Raw genomic sequence first — 19717 nt, 5'->3', positions numbered from 1 at the left:
CTCCTACGCTGGCGGCCAGTCCCTGCCTCTGAGAGGCTGAGCCGCGCTGTCCATCACCGGGGAAACCCTCTCGAATCCAACCAACTTCGCGGCACATGACAAGCAGGGCACGTTCGTACCTACCATTCTTGTCTCGGCGTTAGTACGGCGTTGTTACCAGCGCGGAAAGGGGATGGGCAGGTGAGCACATCTGCGCGCGGAAATCTGCCGGAGGGTTTTCTCCAGGCCCACCAAGACGCACGCGCTCTGAGATTGCTGTACAGTATTTCCCAGGCTCTTTCGCTCGCCCGGTTGGAGTTAGGTTTACACATGCGTGCTTTGGCCGCTCTCTTCTATAGGAGGTAGGTGCAGAGCCTGGCGCTGGTCTTTGGCCCCCTGAGGGAGAGGAGGAGACCGTGTGAAGGCTTCACGATATTTCCCTCCATAGGCGCAATATATGGCGAGGATTTCAGGAGCTTTTGTGAATCCGATTCTGGATAGCTTTCTGTCAGTTCTGGGGACTGGGCCTTCCTTGAGCAATAATAGCCTGTGACTTCGTAGGCAGTTTGATTATTGATTAAAGGCAAGACTACTGTTAGATCTGTAGAGGTTACGGTTTCTTCCACCAAGCCTTCTCAGTCAGCTCTTAAAAAGAAAAATGCTCTCTACAAAGAATAGTTGGAATTGCTTAGATTTAAAGAACTGTTCTCCCAGACTTGCCTGTAATGAATGAACTAAAGCAGTGTTTTTCAAACTTGGCAATTTTAAAATGCGTGGACTTCAACTCCCAGAATTTGTGGGAGGTGAAGTCCACATATCTTAAAGCTGCCAAGTCTGAAAAAGTGATGAACTAAGCTAGGTAGATTCATTTTGAAGTACTGCAGCATACAAAACTGTGCATACATAAATGGGAAGATTAACTGAGAAGTCCTAATGAAAGGTAGGGCACCTGATTGTTTCCAGCCAACTAGTACAAAGCCATCCTCAGTGTGATGGGTAGAGTGGGTGGGCTTGCACTTCAGCCTGCTGCTTTCATGGGATGTTGCCCTGTGCTGTTTTGGAAAATACAGGCCTTTGGGAGTAAAGGGGTCATTTGTTGGCACTGTATGTAGTATTCCTCTGGTGTCGATGGGAACCAAAGAGTGCGAATGCTGGGGGCTGCCTTCTGTGTTGCTCAAAACAAGTTTCTGAGCACTGAATGAGTTGCGTTTCACAAAATGCTTCCCCGATTGCTCCCTCTGGCCCTTTCTGTCGGTGGGTTGCTTTCAGATCTTGACAATTTGATCTGTGATTCATTTAGTCTTGTATGAACAAGAATAATTCACTGTGTTTTTTGTCCTGCAAAGTACAAGCCAGAGTCCTTGGTTCATATAAGACTGTACATAAATCACAGACCACTCACATCCTGGTTTGTAGCTGCACACACTGGCAAGTGGAATCACTCAGTGTGATCACAGCAGCATGGATAATTGTGCTACTCTTCCACCTTTAAGCTAAAATGATGAAGAATGTAAGCTTAATACTCAACATCAGTGCAGGAGATAAGATTATCAGAAATAAAGTCTAATGCCTATTCGGCAATTGCTCTACTTTTGTGGAATTTGTTCCATATTAAAATTTGGCAAGTTCCTCAATGCTGCCTGGCCTGCTCAGGCCAATAGGGTCGCATGTGGCTGCGATTCTGTGGGTCTGGTACATCTTTTGCTGTTTATCCCACCTTGGTCTGAGGGTCGGACTGGTGCTTTGGTCTTCTGAGGTATTTTTGCCCAGGGGAGGGAGTCTCTGGGAAGTACCTTGAAGAGGACCTTGAAATTCTCAGCTTGGGGTCAGCAGTGCCAGGCTGGATGGTGCTTCTGTTACCAGAATATCTGCCTTATTCTCATGGAGCCATGTTGGGCCATCCTCTGGACTCCACTGGCTCCTTCTCTCAGACTTAGAAACTGGCACCTTTGCCACTTAGCCCGTTACATCTTGTTCCCCTGTTGGGCAATGGGGGTAGGCCTGACTTTCTCCCCTGAACTGCTGAGTGCTTAAGGGCAGGTACAGCCTGAGGTGAGGCCTGGCTGCTGCTTCAAGAGCCTGGCATAAGCATGGTGTATTTGGTTGCATGTTTGTTTTTGCTGAATGCATGGTTTGGTGTGACCAAGAAGTAAGTGGGGGTGAATGTATGCCTTGGCCTAGGAGAGGAGAGTGGGCAGCAGTCCTAGATGGAAATGAGAAGGCAGGCTGGAACATCAAGAAATGAGAGGGAGATATGGCAAGATCTTGGGGACAGGTTGCTTCTGGGAACAGTTGGTTTGTTGGCTGAGAGTGATACCACTGTCTAGCTCACCGGATCTTCCCATGGGGCCCGATTACCAGATCCTCCGTGGCCCTGAACTCCAGCTGCTGCTGCTGCTGTTGAATACCAGGCCAGTCTGTACAGGTAGTCCTCACTTAACAATGGTAATTGGGACCAGAATTTCCATCACTAAGCAATGCGGTCATAAAGCGCAATGTCATGTGACTACCTCACTTAGCGACAGCAATCCCGGCACTCCCCATTGCCATCATTAAGTGAGGATTATTAAGGAAATTCCAGGCAGCTTGCAAGCAGGCTGGCAGGCAGATAAGTGGCTGCTGCCGGGCAGGGGAGGATGCACAGGTGGCCCACGTGGCGCGAGTGTGGCAGGTCTGGGGGTGGCTGCTGCTGGGCAGGGGAGAGTGCAAGTGACTTATGACCTACCTTGCTGGCTTCCCTGTTGACTTTGCTTGTGGGAAGCCAGCAGGGAAAGTTGCAAGTGGTGATCATATGACTGTGGGATGCTGCAACCATCGTAAGTGTGAGCCAGTTGCCAAGCACCCAGATTGCAATCACATGACCATGGGGTTGCTGGCACGGCCGGAACTTCGAGGACCGGTCGTAAGTACCACTCGTTCAGCACCATCATAACTTGCTGAACGAATGATCATTAAACAAGGACTATCTGTAATAAATCTGTCCTCATCCATGATTTGATTGTGGATGAGGCAGCTGACCTGGGTTATGTTATCCAAACTTGGCTGGGCCAGGAAATGTGCCCACCTGGGTTTAAGGTTTGGCATCAGCCATGACTCCAAGGGAGGAGAGGTGGGGTTGCAGTTTTCATCCGCAAGTCATTATGGGCTTTTAGAGGCTCTGCCCCACAGATAACCAGGTGTGAAACTCTGGTTGAAGTTGGCCTCCAGGGAACAGATGTGATTGTTGCTGTTGTACCGCCCTCCATGTTGTACAGCATCTTCTCTGCCTCAGCTGCTGGATTCCATTAGTAGGCTGGTGGTTGAGGCCCTGAGGTTACTGGTTCTTGGGGACTTCAATTTACTACCTAGTGATGTTGAGTCTGGGGCAGCTCAGGAGCTTATGGCCATCATGACAACCATGGACCTGTCCGAAGACATATTGGGCATGACACATAACAGGGATCACATACTAGACCTGGTTTTTGTCTCAGGGCAGATGAGATGTGATCTGGTTCTGGAGGACATTGTTATTAGTCCATTGCTGTGGTCAGATCACTTTCTGATTGCTTTTTGGCTTGCTGGTGCCAATCTACCTTGTAGGGCCTGTTAGACTGGCCTGCCCCAGGTGACTGTTGGACCCGGGTGATTAAACAATCATCTTACAAGATTCAGGAGGCGTGCCAGCTCTATTGCAGTGCCTACCTTCTGGAACAATATCCCCCCAGAGATTCCTGCAGTTCCCACCCTTATAATGTTTAGTAAATTATTTAAAACCAGGTTGTTCTCCCAGGCCTTAGGATAGGTTGGTTTTGGAGTTCCCTTTAGTTATGTTTGATTATAGCCGAATGTTTTGTCCTTGCGGTTGATCACAATTTCTTTTTTCCTTTTTTATTTGTAAGCCACCCAGAGTCATCAGGGAGTCAGATGGCCTTGGAATTGGATTAAAGAAAATAAAAGTGATACTTCAAAATTTAAAATTCTTTCCCAAATGTAGCCTTTCCATTCATTTCTGTGAATTTGATCTTTTTCAGTTGACACAATGGAAATCAGCAGCAGAATTGAATGTATATTTTTCAGTGAATTCCATCCAACACTGGGACCTAAAATAACATATCAGGTCAGTTGTGCAAAAGTTATCTGTCTAGTTTGTTATTTTCTGCGCTGATTGGTGGCTATTGTCCAAGATTTTAGGCAAGAGGTGCTTCTTCCTATCCTTGACTGGAGTTGAAGCTGAGACCTTCTGCATTCATCAAGTGTATCCGAGCTTCTGATCTTGCAGCTGCTTGTATGTTTTTATTTCTGATTGTGTATTTCATTTTTGCAGTGGTGGATAAAGTGTTTTCCCACCTTTGTTTGAAAAACATGTTGCCATAGCTTAAAAGACAGGGCTTCCGTAAAAGTTAAGGTCATTATTTTTTTATCTGCTTGTCTATTAATTATTTGCAGTTGTGTCTTGTTCCTGCAGGTACCAGAGGATTTTATTTCCCGAGAGCTGTTTGATACAGTACAGGTATATATCATCACCAAACCTGAACTGCAAAATAAGCTTATCACAGTGTGAGTATTATGCAGGAGTAATGTAAGAAAACCCTTGCTTGATAAAAAAAAAAAAATGCTCAGTATTTTGGGTGTTGGTAAATGCCAAAGAAGTTATATACTAAATGTTCTCTCTCTCTCTTCTCCCCCCCCCTCCAATTCCACAATAACCAGCACAGCTATGGAAAAAAAGCTAATTGGTTGCCCAGTTTGCATTGAACATAAGAAATACACCCGGAATGCCTTGCACTTCAACCTTGGCTTTGTTTGTGATGCTAGAGCTAAGACCTGCGCACTGGAACCTATTGTGAAGAAATTGGCAGGTTACCTTACTACTCTGGAGGTTAGAAATAGTCTAAATACGCTATCCTTCATTTCTGCTTTCAGAAGTGTGTACAGATTTTTATTATGTTTAATATTATATTATATTTTATTTCCACCCATCTCACAAATGAAACTCTGGGCAGCTAACGACACATTAAAAACAAGAAGAAACAATATTAACATGGGTTAAAGCCTACAGTGGTCGCCAGTGGTAAAGCCAGACCAAACCATCAACAGAATCTTCTAAACAAGCCATCTGATCTCCCAGCCCCAGGCCCTGGAGCACATCCAGGTCTTCAGTGCTTTATGAAAGGCCAGCAGGGTCAGAACCAATCTAACCTTTGGGATATGGTGTCCCAGGCAGGCAGCAGACACTGTGACAGAAAAGGCAACATGGAAGCACCCTTGTCTTCACTCTTACTTTTTTCTCTAATGCTTAGTCACCTGGGTTTTTTTTTTTAAGCACTTTACATCTTGTGTGTAAAGTGGCATCTGATGAGCTTGGAAAGGTTTTTGTGCGATGAATATGGACTGTCATAGGTACCTCTTAGCTGCCACGATCAGAGCTGTCAACAGGCGTTTCACTTCCAGTCCTTTGCCAATATACTCTGGAAGTTTTGGGGGGAGATTATATAGTCTTGTTAAGACTTGTAAAATGTAACTCTGTTTGTTTTTCTGCATCTGGTTGAAAAGAAATAGCACACAGCTGCTGTATTTCCTGCAGCAAAGTTGTGCTATTCCAAAAATATGCTTTAAACATTTATGCTAGTTTCCTGGGGGGAAACAAATTCCTGCTTTGTGCTGTAAAAGTCAAACAGCTTTTTTTCTTCTTTCAAGACCATTCCTCTGCAAACCAGGATCTCTTACTCCTATTCTTTCATCCCCCTCTATGTCTGTAACAATGTTATATATGATGCCCTAAGAGTTTAAGTCTATTTTTGTGTTTTAATTTTATTATTGCTGTGAAAAATATGCTCAGGTATGTTTATTTGAATGAAGAAGTCGTATTTTTAGTGGGGCACACAGTAAGGTGACACTTCGATTGTGACTGATCATCAACTTTGCTCTTTCCTAGCTTGAAAGTGGTTTCATTTCCAATGATGAGAGCAAGCAAAAATTGATACCCATCATGACCATCCTGCTTGAACAACTGAATGCTACTGGCAAATGCACTCTGCCTATTGGTATTTTCACCAAACGTTGTTGCAAAATTTATTTGGGAAATGAGCATATTAAAATGCAGGGTTGTGATTCTTGGGGAGATGAGAACTGCACAGCACATTTAGAACCGAAGAACGTTTATTATTTGGTGCTGCCTTCTCCATATCTGTATCTCTCAATATGAAAAGGTAAAGTAGTATAAGAATATGGTTTTGCTCAACAGCAAGAAAAAGTGGGAAGTGAAATCCTGTTCTGATGTTCTTGAGCATATACTGTGGTTTTTATTTACTTATTGGGTGGGAAGGGAGATGTCATTTCCCAAAGCAGTCTTCTCCAGCCTAGTGCCTTCCAGTTTGACTCCAAAATTCTCAGCCATAACCACTGTTTGGATCAAGGGTCCACAAAGTACCAAGAAAAGCTGGATGTTGGTCCTTTAAAGCGAGTTCTTGCTATTCTTTAGAAATATTTATTAAGAGTAAATATTTCTTATTTATTAAAGAAAGGATTCATTACTTCAATAAAGTATTGACACCTTTATTTTCCTGTACTCTGGCTCTTATAAATTGGCGTGACTAAGGAAAAGACATTGTCCTTGGTATTTTTGCATAATTTGAATATTCTCTCAATTCTGGACTGTCACTCATTGGGGTTATCTAATTACCCTCTGGTTTTGAAAATTGCTGTACACTCAAGACTAAAACTTAATCAAGAGTGTGGTTGTAATGTGAGCACTCCCATAGCAGACCCAGTCTGATTATGCCAGTGTTGTCCAAACTTGGCCACTTTAAGATGAGTGGATGTCAACTGCTGGCTGGGGAATTCTGGGAGTTGAAGTTCACTCATCTTAAAGTGGCCAAGTTTGGACAACACTGGATTATGCCTTATAAAGTAGGGTCTATTACTGTTGTGCAGCGTGTTTCAATCCCAGCAGACCTGTTGTGATAGTATAATCTTGCAATGAGTTAAACGTTGCCCCTTTTTATAGACGAATCAAACACCATTCACCTGAAAGTGATTGAGCAACGTCCAGATCCCCCCATTGTACAGGAATATGATGTCCCTGTCTTCACCCAAGATAAGGATGACTTTTTAAATTCTCAATGGGACCTCACTACTCAGCAGGTTGGTGCAGAAAATTAGCTTGAAATAGAGTCCCACCCTTGTATTTCATAATAATATCATCATTGGAGGGAGAACTTTGCCTGCAGCCCCCCCCCCCCCCCCTGCAAAGCAATCTCATGAGGGATTGAAAATTGACTTGAAAACAATTTCCCTCCTAGGCAGCTTGACTGTGTACCAATTTATTCAGAGTTAGCTTGTCCCACTGTGTTAAAAGGGGTTCCAGCTAAATGTTTCCTTGCTTTGAGATTCAGACTGCAATTCTGTGTTCTTAATGCCTCTGTATTTACTTAATTACATACTCAGTGAGAATATTATTCACCAGAATGGAGCTGTAAGAAGGGTAGCAGATTCCGTGAACTTTAAACACTGGTCATAGACCCAGTGTGATTAAGGTGTTGGGTTAGCGCCAAGGAGATCCAGGTTCAGGCCCAGCCTCAGCCACCCAAGCTCACTGGATGGCTTTGGACCAATCACTCTGGCCCAGTCCACCCCACAGGATTGTTGGGATGCAGAAAAATGGGAGGAGGGAGTATCATGCATATCGCATTGAGGTCCTGAACAAAAGGCAGGATGTAACCCTAACAAATAGCTCCAGACACAATTAGATTATGTTTATAAAGCTTATTTTGTATTGTGTCTCTTTTGAGAATGTTCCCCTTCTTTCATAAAGCTGTGGCAATAACATGCATTCATCACAATATCACATAAAGTAGGTGATAGTAGTACAGCAAGGGAATAATGTATGTCCTTAAGAGCTTAATTGTCCCATATCTGGCATGCAGTATGCTTTTTGTATAATTATGGTCCATTGATCTGATCTTACTTTTGTTATCAACGGTCAGGTTAATTGAAATGTATTGGAGCCTATGCAGTCATTTGTGTGCACATGAAGAGAGCTAAACTCAAATGAAGTATGTGGATATGGATATGAATATGAACACAACTCCTCCCCCTGTTGCTGCCCTAGAACTATGTATTTGCTAAGATCTTCACCTGTTCAGCACAAAAGGAGCAGTGTCTGCATAGGATCGAAGGGGGAGGGGCGTCAAGGTGAAGCAAGCAGCGCTGTGGTACTGTAGTGCAATCCTTACTCATTTTCTGTGCGCACTGCAACATTGCACACCCAAAGGGGGTAGGGCTTGTGGCACTCAAATGCTGCTTTCGTCATTCTGATAAAAGCTGTGAGAGCCTGCAAGTCCTGCTGCACAAAAGGAAACTGAAAGCTGACAGTCCTACTTGTCGGTCCTGATCAATTAAGCAACCAGTAAAGTGTGGGCGGCAGGCCTTACTGGTCTCTGCCATCCACTTAACTGTAGTTCACATGCAAATGAATGTCTGGATAGGGCTTAAGTCTCCCTTTCACTGAATTCAAACACCATTCTGATCTTTTATAGACACCTTCTTATCATTGTCTTTCTGGTTTAGCTTGTGGGAAAAAATTGTTTATATTTGAGTGTATGCACCTTTATTCAGCCTTACGTTCATCTTATACATCCTCTCTCACATTAGATCTTGCCATATATTGATGGATTTCGGCACGTTCAGAAAATATCAGCTGAAGCAGACGTGGAACTCAATTTGGTTCGAATCGCTGTGCAAAATCTCTTGTAAGTGCTAGGTGCAAAAAAGAAAAAGCTACTGGGATTGATTACAGGAAAGAGAGAGAAAATGCATTTAGTACTTTAAAAAGTTCCATTTCTTTTAGGGTTCTTTCTTACTCACTTTTTATTACATTTTAAAAGCACAATAAATTATGGCCAAAATAAATATTGCCTTGAAAGGGGTCAGACTTGTTTTAACAGTCATTGTCTGAGGCCTGTCCATTTAAAAAAATAATGGCAGATGAGGGCTGATGTTTTGGAGGGGGGACCCATAGCATACAGAGGAGAGATTTAACTTTTCTTTTCACACAGTGGACCTGAAACTGTGCTTTACATTACATTATTGTGACATGACATAACGTAGCATAACATATAACATAATGTATATTAGCAGCTTGGAAATGGTGGTCTTGATGGGTCAAAGATGAAAGGATTGCATTTCCCTTTCTCCTAGCAGTTCCCCAGAGAAATCCACTCTTTTTCTGAATGATGATAAAGCATACTTTCCAACAGATTCCAGTCAAGTGCTCTTTTTGGCATCCCTCTTTACATTAGGTTCTGATTGGTTTTTGAGGGCTGCAGAATTTTTCTTGTGTATCCATCTGATACTGTTTTGACCAAAGCTAAAAAAATGCATACGTCAAGCTGCTTTCTTTACCCTAATGTTGCATCTTTAATCATCCTTCTAACAAAATCACTATAGGATACTCTATTTAACTGAAAGCTTTTTTCCACATACTGTAAATTGGGGCAGAGGAAGCGTCACCCAATATTCACTTAGTTAAGCAAGAGGCAGAAATGGCTACAAACCTGCATTACAAATCATGGATGAAGATACTTTGAGCAGCTGCAACTGTTTGCCTGGTGAATTTAACCTTTTTTAAAGGTATAAATAGGACTCCTCTCTCTTATTTTTTTTCCCTCTTTCCCTTGTTTGTCCTCCTGACATTCTGTTTCCTTCTCTTTCCAACATCTTACCTCATTTTTTCTTCCTTTTTTCTGCTGAAATGAGGTAGGGAAGTATGTTTGTACATGCATACATCTGTGTATATACTTGTGTATTTCTGTGTGAGAGAGGTTTGTGTGTAAATGAGAATGATTGGTTTGTACAAATGGGTATCATTTAATTTTGTTAATAAGGTGTCTTATTTTATAGGCAGCTAATTTTCAGTTAGAGGTTATTAGTTGATTAACAGGGAGCCAGTTTGGTGCAGTGGTTAAGGCACCAGGCTAGAACCCAGGAAACCCTGATTTCTAGCTCCACCTTAAGCACAAAGCCAGCTGGGTGACTCTGGGCCAGTCACACTCTCTCAGCCCTAGGAAGGAGGCAGTGGCAAACCATTTCCAAAATCTTGCCAAGAAAACTGCAGGGGCGTATCCGGGCAGTCACTGGGAGTCAACACTGACTTGAAGGCAGACACGCACAGTTTGATTAAGATCCACCTGGCCATTCCCAATCCAGCACCTTTTTTTGAAGAATAGCTTCTAGAAAGTGTGTAAATACATATACCCGTATACCCATATACATATTGCATGTATGTATTTATTGGGATTAGGGTAGAATCTGGTTTCAGTTGGAATTAGTTATGTAATTGATTGACCAATTTCTGTTCCACCACAATCCATCTCAGTAGATTTGACAATTCTAGAATAACAAGTTGGGGAACCTAGCCATTGTGCAGCATTTTCATGTGTTTTATTTTCTTTGTGGGGGAGGGAGTCATATTAAACTAAAGGTTATCCTTAAATATATATGGTATATCCAGTCATCTCTGTTACTGGTTACCCTACAATTTATTATTATCTCCTGGATTTTTCTTTTTCTTATAACATGCATGTAGTTTACTATGTTTGTTATCTTCTAATGGTCTTTATTTTATTTTTAGATACTATGGTGTAGTCACTCTAGTTTCAATACTTCAGGTGAGCAGAATGTATATATAGTTCAGCATGATGAACTGAGATGATAAAATGTCTAGTTTATATGTTTGCATTATCACATGATTGTGCAGGATCAAATGGTGCTTTGCAAATGTGGGCTACCTATCAAAGAACATAGTAGTTAAGGAATAGAACTCACACACTAATATAGCAATTGTTTTTCCAACAGAATCACTTCCTATTTTCAGCTCAGAATAACCTGGTGAGAAATAAGAGGATGTGCATACACACATACATGTATAATCTGTAACCTTATCACAGGAAAGGGTTGATCTCTGTCTTCTTCAGCTCCTGCATCTGTTCCAATTAGATTTTAGTGAAACCTCAAATCAGAAAAATTGAGATCATCTAGCTTCATTTTAATCAAATGGGGGAACTCTAGTTCTAATACAGGACATTTTAGCGATGATATTTTGAAGCTTACAAACCTGATAGATATTAATGAACTAAGCAGTTCCTGATATTTGAAAGCAGTACATGTAAGTCTTAGAAAAAAATGAAGCATGTTTACTAGCACTTAATTCTAAATGGAAAGAATAGGTATGCTAACTCATTGCCAAAAATATTAGTGTTAGGCTACTATCCTGTGGTCCCAAGGGAGGTATCTTAGAAGCTGTAGGAATCTACTCTTCTACCCAACCTCCCCCCAGGAACAGAGATAACTCTGATCTTGGGAGAGAAATCTGAACTCATCCTCCATCTACTTCAAGGCCTTTTGAGTGTCTGAAAAGAGCAAAAGGATGCCTTATTTCTTCAGTGTCCCAAACCTTCCCAGCTCTCCTTCTGTATCAGTTAATGACATTCGGATGGAGAGGATGACATTTTAGCTGGAGTGGAGATAGGGGGAGAACACACCTCCCTTGCTTTTGTCCTGCTGGCAAGAGCCCAGCAAGGCTGAAGTTCTGTTGGAGATGATGATAGCAGAGAACTCCCAAATAATAGATCAGATTATTCTGCCCCTTCATCACAAAAAAGCTATGTGTTCTGTAGTTCCAGATTTTAGACTGCATGTATGGTATAAGCTCTGTGTCTAAGTTCTGTAGCCTAAAAACAGAAGTATGTTAATTATTGAAGGACTCCCTGTGAACCATTTCAAAACTGAATTGTTGATTTGTGTTGGTTTGTGAAACCCTCTATGAAGTTTGACAGCATTTTAAAGTAGTTCTTATTTTAAATCCTCTTTCATTTTTTTCAGCTAAGGATAAGTCTAGACCAGTGTTTCTCAACCTTGGTAGCTTGAAGATGTGTGGACTTCAACTCCCAGAATTCCCCAGCTAGCATGCTGGCTGGGGAATTCTGGGAGTTGAAGTCCACACATCTTCAAGCTACCAAGGTTGAGAAACACTGATCTAGACTTTGTAAGGAAGGCTGCTTTATCATTGGCTTATGTTCAGGGAAGTTTTCAGTAGGAGTCACTGGTAAAATTACCCAAAGAAAAATAATTTGTGGGAGTCAGGTATAATTTTAAAAAATCTACCACTAACTTCAAGAACAAGAGATGTCCTATACTGCTACTTGATACCATTATTTCATGTAATTCTAATGCTGATTATATGCCACTGTGCACTCTGTTGGAATGCTTTTGATTAGTAATTAGTGTGAATTCCAGCAGTAGCTAAAATGCTGCAACTCGGCCACTGTTGACTGAAATCTCCTTTTTTTCCCCCACAGTACTCAAATGTATATTGCACCACTCCTAAAGTTCAGGACCTAGTGGATGATAAATGCCTGCAAGATGAATGTCTCTCATATGTCACAAAACCAGGTATGGAAGCCTGGACGACTGAAAGTGCAGTCCTGTTTGTATCTGTTCAAAACTACATCTTTTGGAGTTCAATTGGCCTTACCTTCAGGAAAGCGTATATTTGATTGCAGCATAATCCAGAGGAACCACTATAAAATTAGTCCTTGTCCTCATCCCCACCAAGCATTTTGGTGTTCCTCCTGTTAAAATAGCTTGGGAGAGATTGCATAAAATCAAGGGTTATTAATATCAGGAGCTATTTACTAAACTATTGTAACATACATGGCCATAAAACAATCACTTCATGACAGAGGTAGTCATATGAATAATATATTGCACATAAAATGAATTCATTTGCTCTTGGCTGACTTTCAGTTCAAAATAAAAATCTCATAACAATTTAGTTGATGGCATTGTCACTGATAGTAGCAGTCCAATAAACTATATTTGGTAGCACTGGTTAATTTGTATCTAGCCTGATGCCTTAGAATGTTATTTCTAGTCCTTCTTTAAGCTGAATGCAATCCACATTGTAATTTTGAATGCTGTTCTTACATAATGTTTAGCCGACTATTTTGATGGTAGGCATCGTCATCAAACAGCTTGAGCCTGTGTGATTTCCTTGATTTTATTCTGTTGCTATTTTCTATAGGACACAAGCGAGCCAGTTTGAGAGACGTTTTCCAGCTGTACTGTGGGCTGAGCCCTGGGACAACTGTCCGAGACCTCATTTGCCGCTATACCCTCCAACTCCAGAGAGTGGATGAAAGGTAGGAAAGGTTTCCCTCCCTTCAGAAAACCAATGATTTAGCAATATGTAGCACAGAGCAATTCATGGTCAAGCATGCCTGGTTTCAATCAGTCTAATCACTGTTCTCTCATCTGTAGGGCTGAGAATGTTGCTTGAGATCTGTAAGAGAGCATTTTCGTCAAATTACAATTCCTAGGGCTCTGCATGGGTGGAAACAGCCAAAGTTCAGCTGTCTTAAAATGGATATATATTTGCAGAACAAACATGTCCTTGTCTTTCTTGCAACTGACGGATCACATAATAATGGGTTAAATCAGAGAATGAAGTTCCATATCTTAATTTGTTCTTTATCCTATTCTTTTCAGTAAACCTGTGTGCAAGAAGAGTCTGGGTTATTTGATTAGTAGTAATAACTTATAAGTCTGCATAAAGCTACATTCTTGCTACAGGGTTGTTCAGAATCATTGGCTTCTCATAAATGACATCACCTTGCCAACAAAGATCCGCATAGTCAGAGCTATGGTTTTTCCAGTAGTAATGTATGGCTGTGAGAGCTGGACCATAAAGAAGGCTGAGCGCCAAAGAATTGGTGCCTTTGAACTGTGGTGCTGGAGAAGACTCTTAAGAGTCCCCTGGACTGCTAGGAGGTCAAACCAGTCAGTCTTAAAGGAAATCAACCCTGATTGCTCATTGGAAGGACTGATAATGAAGCTCAAGCTCAGATACTTTGGTCACCTAATGCGAAGAGAGGAGTCTTTGGAAAAGACCCTGATGCTGGGAAAGATTGAAGGCAAAAGGAGAAGAGGACGGCAGAGGATGAGATGGTTAGATAGCATCACTGAAGCAATGAGCATGAAACTGAGCAAACTCAGGGAGGCAGTGAAGGACAGGAAGGCCTGGCGCAATATGGTTCATGGGGTCACGAAGAGTCGGACATGACTTAACGACTAAACAACAACAACAACATCAACAAATGTGTTTTTAGCATTAACTGGGCAAGGCATTCATTTGTTCCAGAAAACTTAGTAGAAACTTGAGGATGTCTGGAAAGAAAAGATATTTCTAGTCATCCAAAGTAATTATCATGATCTGTTTATATCAGGGCCCATCTCCTGTATAATATATACACCACATAGTGTCTGCCAATTGTGGCAGGTAGAAATTTGATAAATGTGTGCCTGTTGGTTGATCTTAAATGGTCCTTTGAGCAATTTCCTCTCCAATGTAATTATTTCTACTCATTAAACATAGGACCTATATGGAAAAGGTTCTTGTACTCTCCATTTTGACATACATATTGAAGTTTTCCACGTATGTGTGAACAAGGTCTGATGACAACCGTCTGCGGTACAGACAAAAACAGTCCAAGAGAGTTAGAACTACTTTTACAAAACATGTTTCCGTACCAGCAATACATATAATACCATTCCTGCTGATCTCAAAATTGTTGTTAGCCAACTAGGTGGACAGCAAGAAAAGAAGCACTAAACACTGCCTTAAAGGTTTCTTCATCTTTTCTCTGAGCTTATTCTTATCTTGTTTAGAAAGCTCATCCAGTTTGGTTTGATGAAGGGCCTTATTCGGCGACTGCAGAAATATCCTGTAAAAATAGCTCGGGATGAAAGAAGTCATCCAGCTCGACTGTACACTGGCTGCCATAGCTATGATGAGATTTGTTGTAAAACAGGTAAGAAATCATTCCCTGTATTCATTTACTCACAACATATGCAGTAACTTATTAATAGATAACAAAGTAGATAAAGTAGATTTTAAAAATAATATTTTTAAAAGTAAATAGGAGTAACATAATATTAAACAATTCTAAAGCCAGCCCAATCTTTAGATTACTTGGGAACTATAAATCTATTTCTTTTGTCAGGGGATTATTGCAACAATAATGGTATCAGCCATAATTAAATGCTAACATTCTAGGAAAGAGGATGGTAATGCAATTATTTGCATGCTTATGTTTTATCAACAGCACCTGTAGATCTTTGCCATAGCTATAGGTAGAGTCCTAACTTAGACATGGGGCTTTCAAATACAAATTGGGAGCCAGTTGCTCTGTGATTAAACTTTCTAAAGGTGTTTTAAGGTTATCTTTGTGTGCAGACCTTGTAAGGGATTTTTTATCCCTAATGAAATGTAATATAAATACAAACTAGAAAATAGATACCCACACAGAAAGAAGCCTAACATCAAGAACATAACCTTTCTCCACAACTATATGCGCTCTCTCCCTACCCACCCACCCACCCCCATCTTTTTCTGGGAGAAGGAAAAAATACAGGCTTTAAGTGAAGTTGGAAGATCTTTGGCTCTCCATAATCAATCAAAAAGCGCTGTATGATCAGGTTAGAAACCAGAGGAAGATTGAGCATCAACAGTTTCATGAAGTCCCATTGTCCACTACAGTACAGGACTCCAGAAGAAACTTATTTGCATTTTGTCCTAATTTATTAGAACATACTTTTTTTTCAGACAAAACTAAAACATTCTGAACCAAGATGATAGCAAAGAAACAGATACAACAACTGGTATTCTCTAGTAATAAGCTCTGTACATTTGAGCTTTGTATCATGTCAATGAGGATTGTGGGGAATAATATGCAGGGATAAATCCCTTCAGGGCCATAATGTTAAGTGGGCAGAAAGGTCGAATATAAATATATAAATAATTTCTGGTATAGAAATATATAATACATAAATTGGTCTACTTTCCTCACTTCTTTCAGCTTTGTTTAGAAACTGGCTGCTTCTTTCGGTCTCTTTCCTTATTTTGCCTAAGCATTGCAGATGGAATTATACTAATGCCCTTTCATCATTATTTTGTGATTTCTCTAGGAATGAGCTATCGGGAATTGGATGAAAGATTAGAGAATGATCCCAATATAATTGTTTGTTGGAAATGAGCCTATTCAAGAAATGGGATGGTTATTATGCCCTGCTAACTTTTATTTGGGCTGCATGAGACAGGACTCTTCTGGCCCCAGGACTCTTCTGGCTCATGAAAAGCAGCATGGCTTAAACTGTGGCACTCCCTGAAAAAGTGTGGTAAATGGATTTGACCCTCTTTGATCAGCAGAGATGCAGAACAAGGCCTCTTCTATGGGCGGTTTAAAAATACACAGGGGTATAAAGAAGCTTTGGAAGGCTATGGTGTTGAGCAGTGGATAACCCATGGGTTGAAAAATAGTTTGGGAGGAATTGGAGTGGAAAAATGTCTAGCAGAGAATGCTGTACAGTAAATCCTCCCCCTTAATCTGCTGCTTCTCAGCTGAAGACAGCATAGTAGCTCCGCAGTAGGCAGAAAAATCTATTCTGCTTATTGCTGTCTCGTTCTTGTTTTTCCCCATAACTAATAAATATCTTTGTCTATCATAATGTACCTTCTTTTTTAACAAACGGGATCAGGATGTCTCATATCCACTTGAAATCCTTTAAGAGTTTTGACAAAAAGCTGCAGATTGTAATATCTGCTGTAATAAATCATGGATAATCATGCTAATAAAAAGCAAGTGCATTCTTTTTCTTGGGTAAAATACTGCAGTAAAATTGTGGAAATAAAGCTGCAGCATAGTTATATTTAATATAATTGGGCTGAGCCTATTTACCTTGTATACTTTTCATAGCTTTTTAGTTATGAGAAAGAATAATGGGCCTCTTGTATTTCATAAAGCTCACGTAAATCAGAATCATTTTTCCATGGAAATGTAATGCAAATGCAGCAATTGAAAGGGAAACTAAATGTAATAAAAATAAAATAAAAAAGATTCTTATTGTGTAGAATCTCTAATTCATTATTTGATATCTTCCTCTTATAAATGGATCAAAGCTTTTCCATCTGAACCGAAGTTGATGTATATGTGTGGAATTTTGATAAAACATAGGTGCTTTCACAAAATGGCTGCCGTGGTAGAGATAGACACTGCCAAATATCTGCAGTAGTCCTCACTTATTGACCGCAATTGGAATTGGCAACTCTGTCGCTTTATGATGCGGTCATAAAGTGAAACCACATGGCCATGCTGACTTACGACAGCAGTTTTGGCTGCAGTTGTTAAGCAAATCACACGCGGTTGTTAAGCACTTGCGGCTTCCTGCTGGCTTCCCCACTGTCTTTGCTTGTCGGAAGCCAGCTGTGAAGGTTGCAAATGGTGACCACGTGACATGGGACACTGTGACTGTTGTGAATGCATACTGGTTGTCAAGTGCCCTAATGATCATGTGAGTGTGGGGATGCTGCAACAGTTGCAACTTGGAGGACCAGTCTAAGTCTCCTTTTTCAGCACCATTTTTACTCTGAACAGTCGCTGAACGAGTGATCGGTAAGTGACGACTACCTGTATTAATTTGAAACTACACTGGGGATGTTTCTCCCACAAGACCTCCCAGAAAAACTTTATCACCTCTACTTACCTGTCTTTTTTGGGGGGGATCACTTCCAAACACTGTATCCCTCCCTATAATTTTCATTTTCTAAGAATGCTCTATACACACACATACACATACTTACATACGTAGGGGATCCAGAGGCATTGCTGGAAATAAAAACATTGCCTGAGGCAAATGTTCTTTGCAGCATGCTAACTTCCCATTTTATTGTTTTAAATTAATGTAAAGTATGTTAATGTCCACATATGCTATGTTATATGTAAATACAGTAGCATATTTATATATTTGGCAAATTATCCAATTATAATTATAATAAATAATAAATTTAATATGTTATAATAAATAATTTATTTAATATACATTTATTATTAATTAATAAATAATAAATAATAAATTAAGTAAATTAAAATAAATTAATAAGTAATTAAGTAATTAAAATAAAGTAAGTAATTAATTTAATTAAAATAAATTAATAAGTAATTAAGTAATTTATTATTTATTATACATTATATTAAATTTATTTACATTATATTAAATATTAAATTTACATTATATTAAATTTATTTACATTATATTAAATATTACAATATATATAATATTGTAAAAAAAGTTTTACAAACCTTTTGCATTCTAATACTGCCTCATTCTATTAAATTGTTCTTGATTGATTATGTGCCATCAAGTTGGTTTCAACTCTTAGTGGCCACATAGATAGATTTTCTGCCTGACTACATCTTAGCTGATGCAAATTATTGTTTTAAATGCATATTCTTTGATTTGCCATTTTTATTTTGGAGAGTGGCTCCACAATACTTAAGAAGGAAAAAAGTTCTTAATCTAAATTGTATCTCAAATTGACCTTTTTTTTTCCTGCTTTACTGATATGCCAGCTTGTTAAAGCTCAATGTGATGGTTTATGTTTTTGTAGTAAATAGATTCTGAGCACATAAAGGAAGGCTTTTGAGTATATGCTATCATTTCAAGAAGGGAGAAGCCTTTTCTTTCCAGGGGAGTGTTCTGATTTTTAAAAACTGCCTTTGAGGATAAAAAGGGTATTTTAGCATTCTTGTAATTACAAGAATTACAAGAATTTAAAAAAGAATTTAAAAACTAATTTTTTTTAAAAAGAACCAGTTTGGTCTAGTGATTAAGGCACCAGGCTAGACACCAGGAGGCTGTGAGTTCTAATCTCCCCTTAGGCATAAAAGCCGGCTGGGTGACTTTGGGCCAGCCGCTCTCTCTCAGCCCAACTCACCTCACAGGGCCGTTGTTGTGAGGAAAATAGGAGGAGGAAGGAGTATTAGGTATCTTCGCTGCCTTGAGTTATTTATAAAAATAATAAAGGTGGGATAAAAAATATTTTTAAAAAAACACCCTGCTATGTACATCAGGCATTAAAGATGTATAAACTCCTAGTTTAGGTGAAACCTGGCACCTTTCTATTTAGTCCTGTTTACATCTATATTCATATTTACAGTTTCATCTCTTCCTTTAAGGACCTGTCTCTTACTGCATTTTTTTTTTTTTTGTTCAGAACAATCCTTTAATGCAAGTTAGGTACCAAATAAATTGCTTCAGAAGATCAAACACATTTCATGGAGGGATTTGGATATGCTCTCCTTAACCCAGACCAGCACTCTATTTGCAGAGGTACATAAAACAAGATTAGAGCTCCTACTTGTTTGTAACCAGTGAGCAGTCAGTACTCCGGTCAGATTGACATCATATGTTTCCTTTTATTTCTGTAAATGTGTACTGGTATAGATTTTAATTGTATATCTATTTATTGTTTCAATATGTTGTGAGCCGCCCAGAGTCCCCCATTGGGGGGAGATGGGCGGAGACAAGTTTAATAAATAAAATAATAAATACATATGCTAGGCTAGAATGTGGTTAAATAGTCTGTACTTTACTTTTGTTGTACAAGATCAGTTAGGTGTGGGTAATGCACCTTATTTAGCTTTTTAAAAAAAACACCCTAAATAAATTTGGGCTTGGTTAATGCTTGGATGGGGACCACTAGGCTCTTCTAGGCTCTAGGCCAGCGTTTCTCAAGCTTGGTAACTTTAAGAAGTGTGGACTTCAACTCCCAGAATTCCCCAGAAGTCAAAAGACATCCTTGAAGAAGGCAAGGGTAGACATAAATGTGTCCATGAAATCATTAGGAGACAAGCTTGACTTGTGG

At 40.0% G+C, this 19717-nt stretch overlaps 1 protein-coding gene across 4 annotated transcripts; it reads left to right on the top strand.

The window, feature by feature from the left end:
- The first annotated feature begins 47 nt into the window (after positions 1-47).
- NPRL2 (NPR2 like, GATOR1 complex subunit) lies at positions 48-17218 on the top strand. Of its 4 annotated transcripts, none has more exons than XM_007420668.3 (12): positions 48-180; positions 3990-4075; positions 4424-4515; positions 4669-4837; positions 5894-6002; positions 6965-7101; positions 8611-8708; positions 10589-10625; positions 12315-12408; positions 13040-13157; positions 14683-14825; positions 15982-17218. In XM_007420668.3, exons 2-12 carry the CDS (start codon positions 3998-4000, stop codon positions 16047-16049), a joined length of 1143 nt encoding a protein of 380 aa, XP_007420730.1. In that variant the 5' UTR covers positions 48-180; positions 3990-3997; the 3' UTR covers positions 16050-17218. The 4 variants fall into 4 exon arrangements, with proteins under 4 accessions (XP_007420730.1, XP_015743586.1, XP_025022494.1 ...); XM_015888100.3 differs by lacking the exon at positions 48-180 and adding an exon at positions 187-341; XM_025166726.2 differs by lacking the exon at positions 48-180 and having other exon boundaries at positions 3987-4075; positions 4424-4468.
- Positions 17219-19717: the final 2499 nt, after the last annotated feature.

The sequence above is a fragment of the Python bivittatus genome, unplaced genomic scaffold (genome assembly GCF_059951505.1).
Source record: "Python bivittatus isolate LINGU-HERP-01145 unplaced genomic scaffold, Pbiv_v1 ctg000080_np1212, whole genome shotgun sequence".
Taxonomy (NCBI): Eukaryota; Metazoa; Chordata; class Lepidosauria; order Squamata; family Pythonidae; genus Python; species Python bivittatus.
The sequence above is the reverse complement of the archived record's forward strand: the minus strand, read 5'-3'. Positions and strand labels throughout refer to the sequence as shown.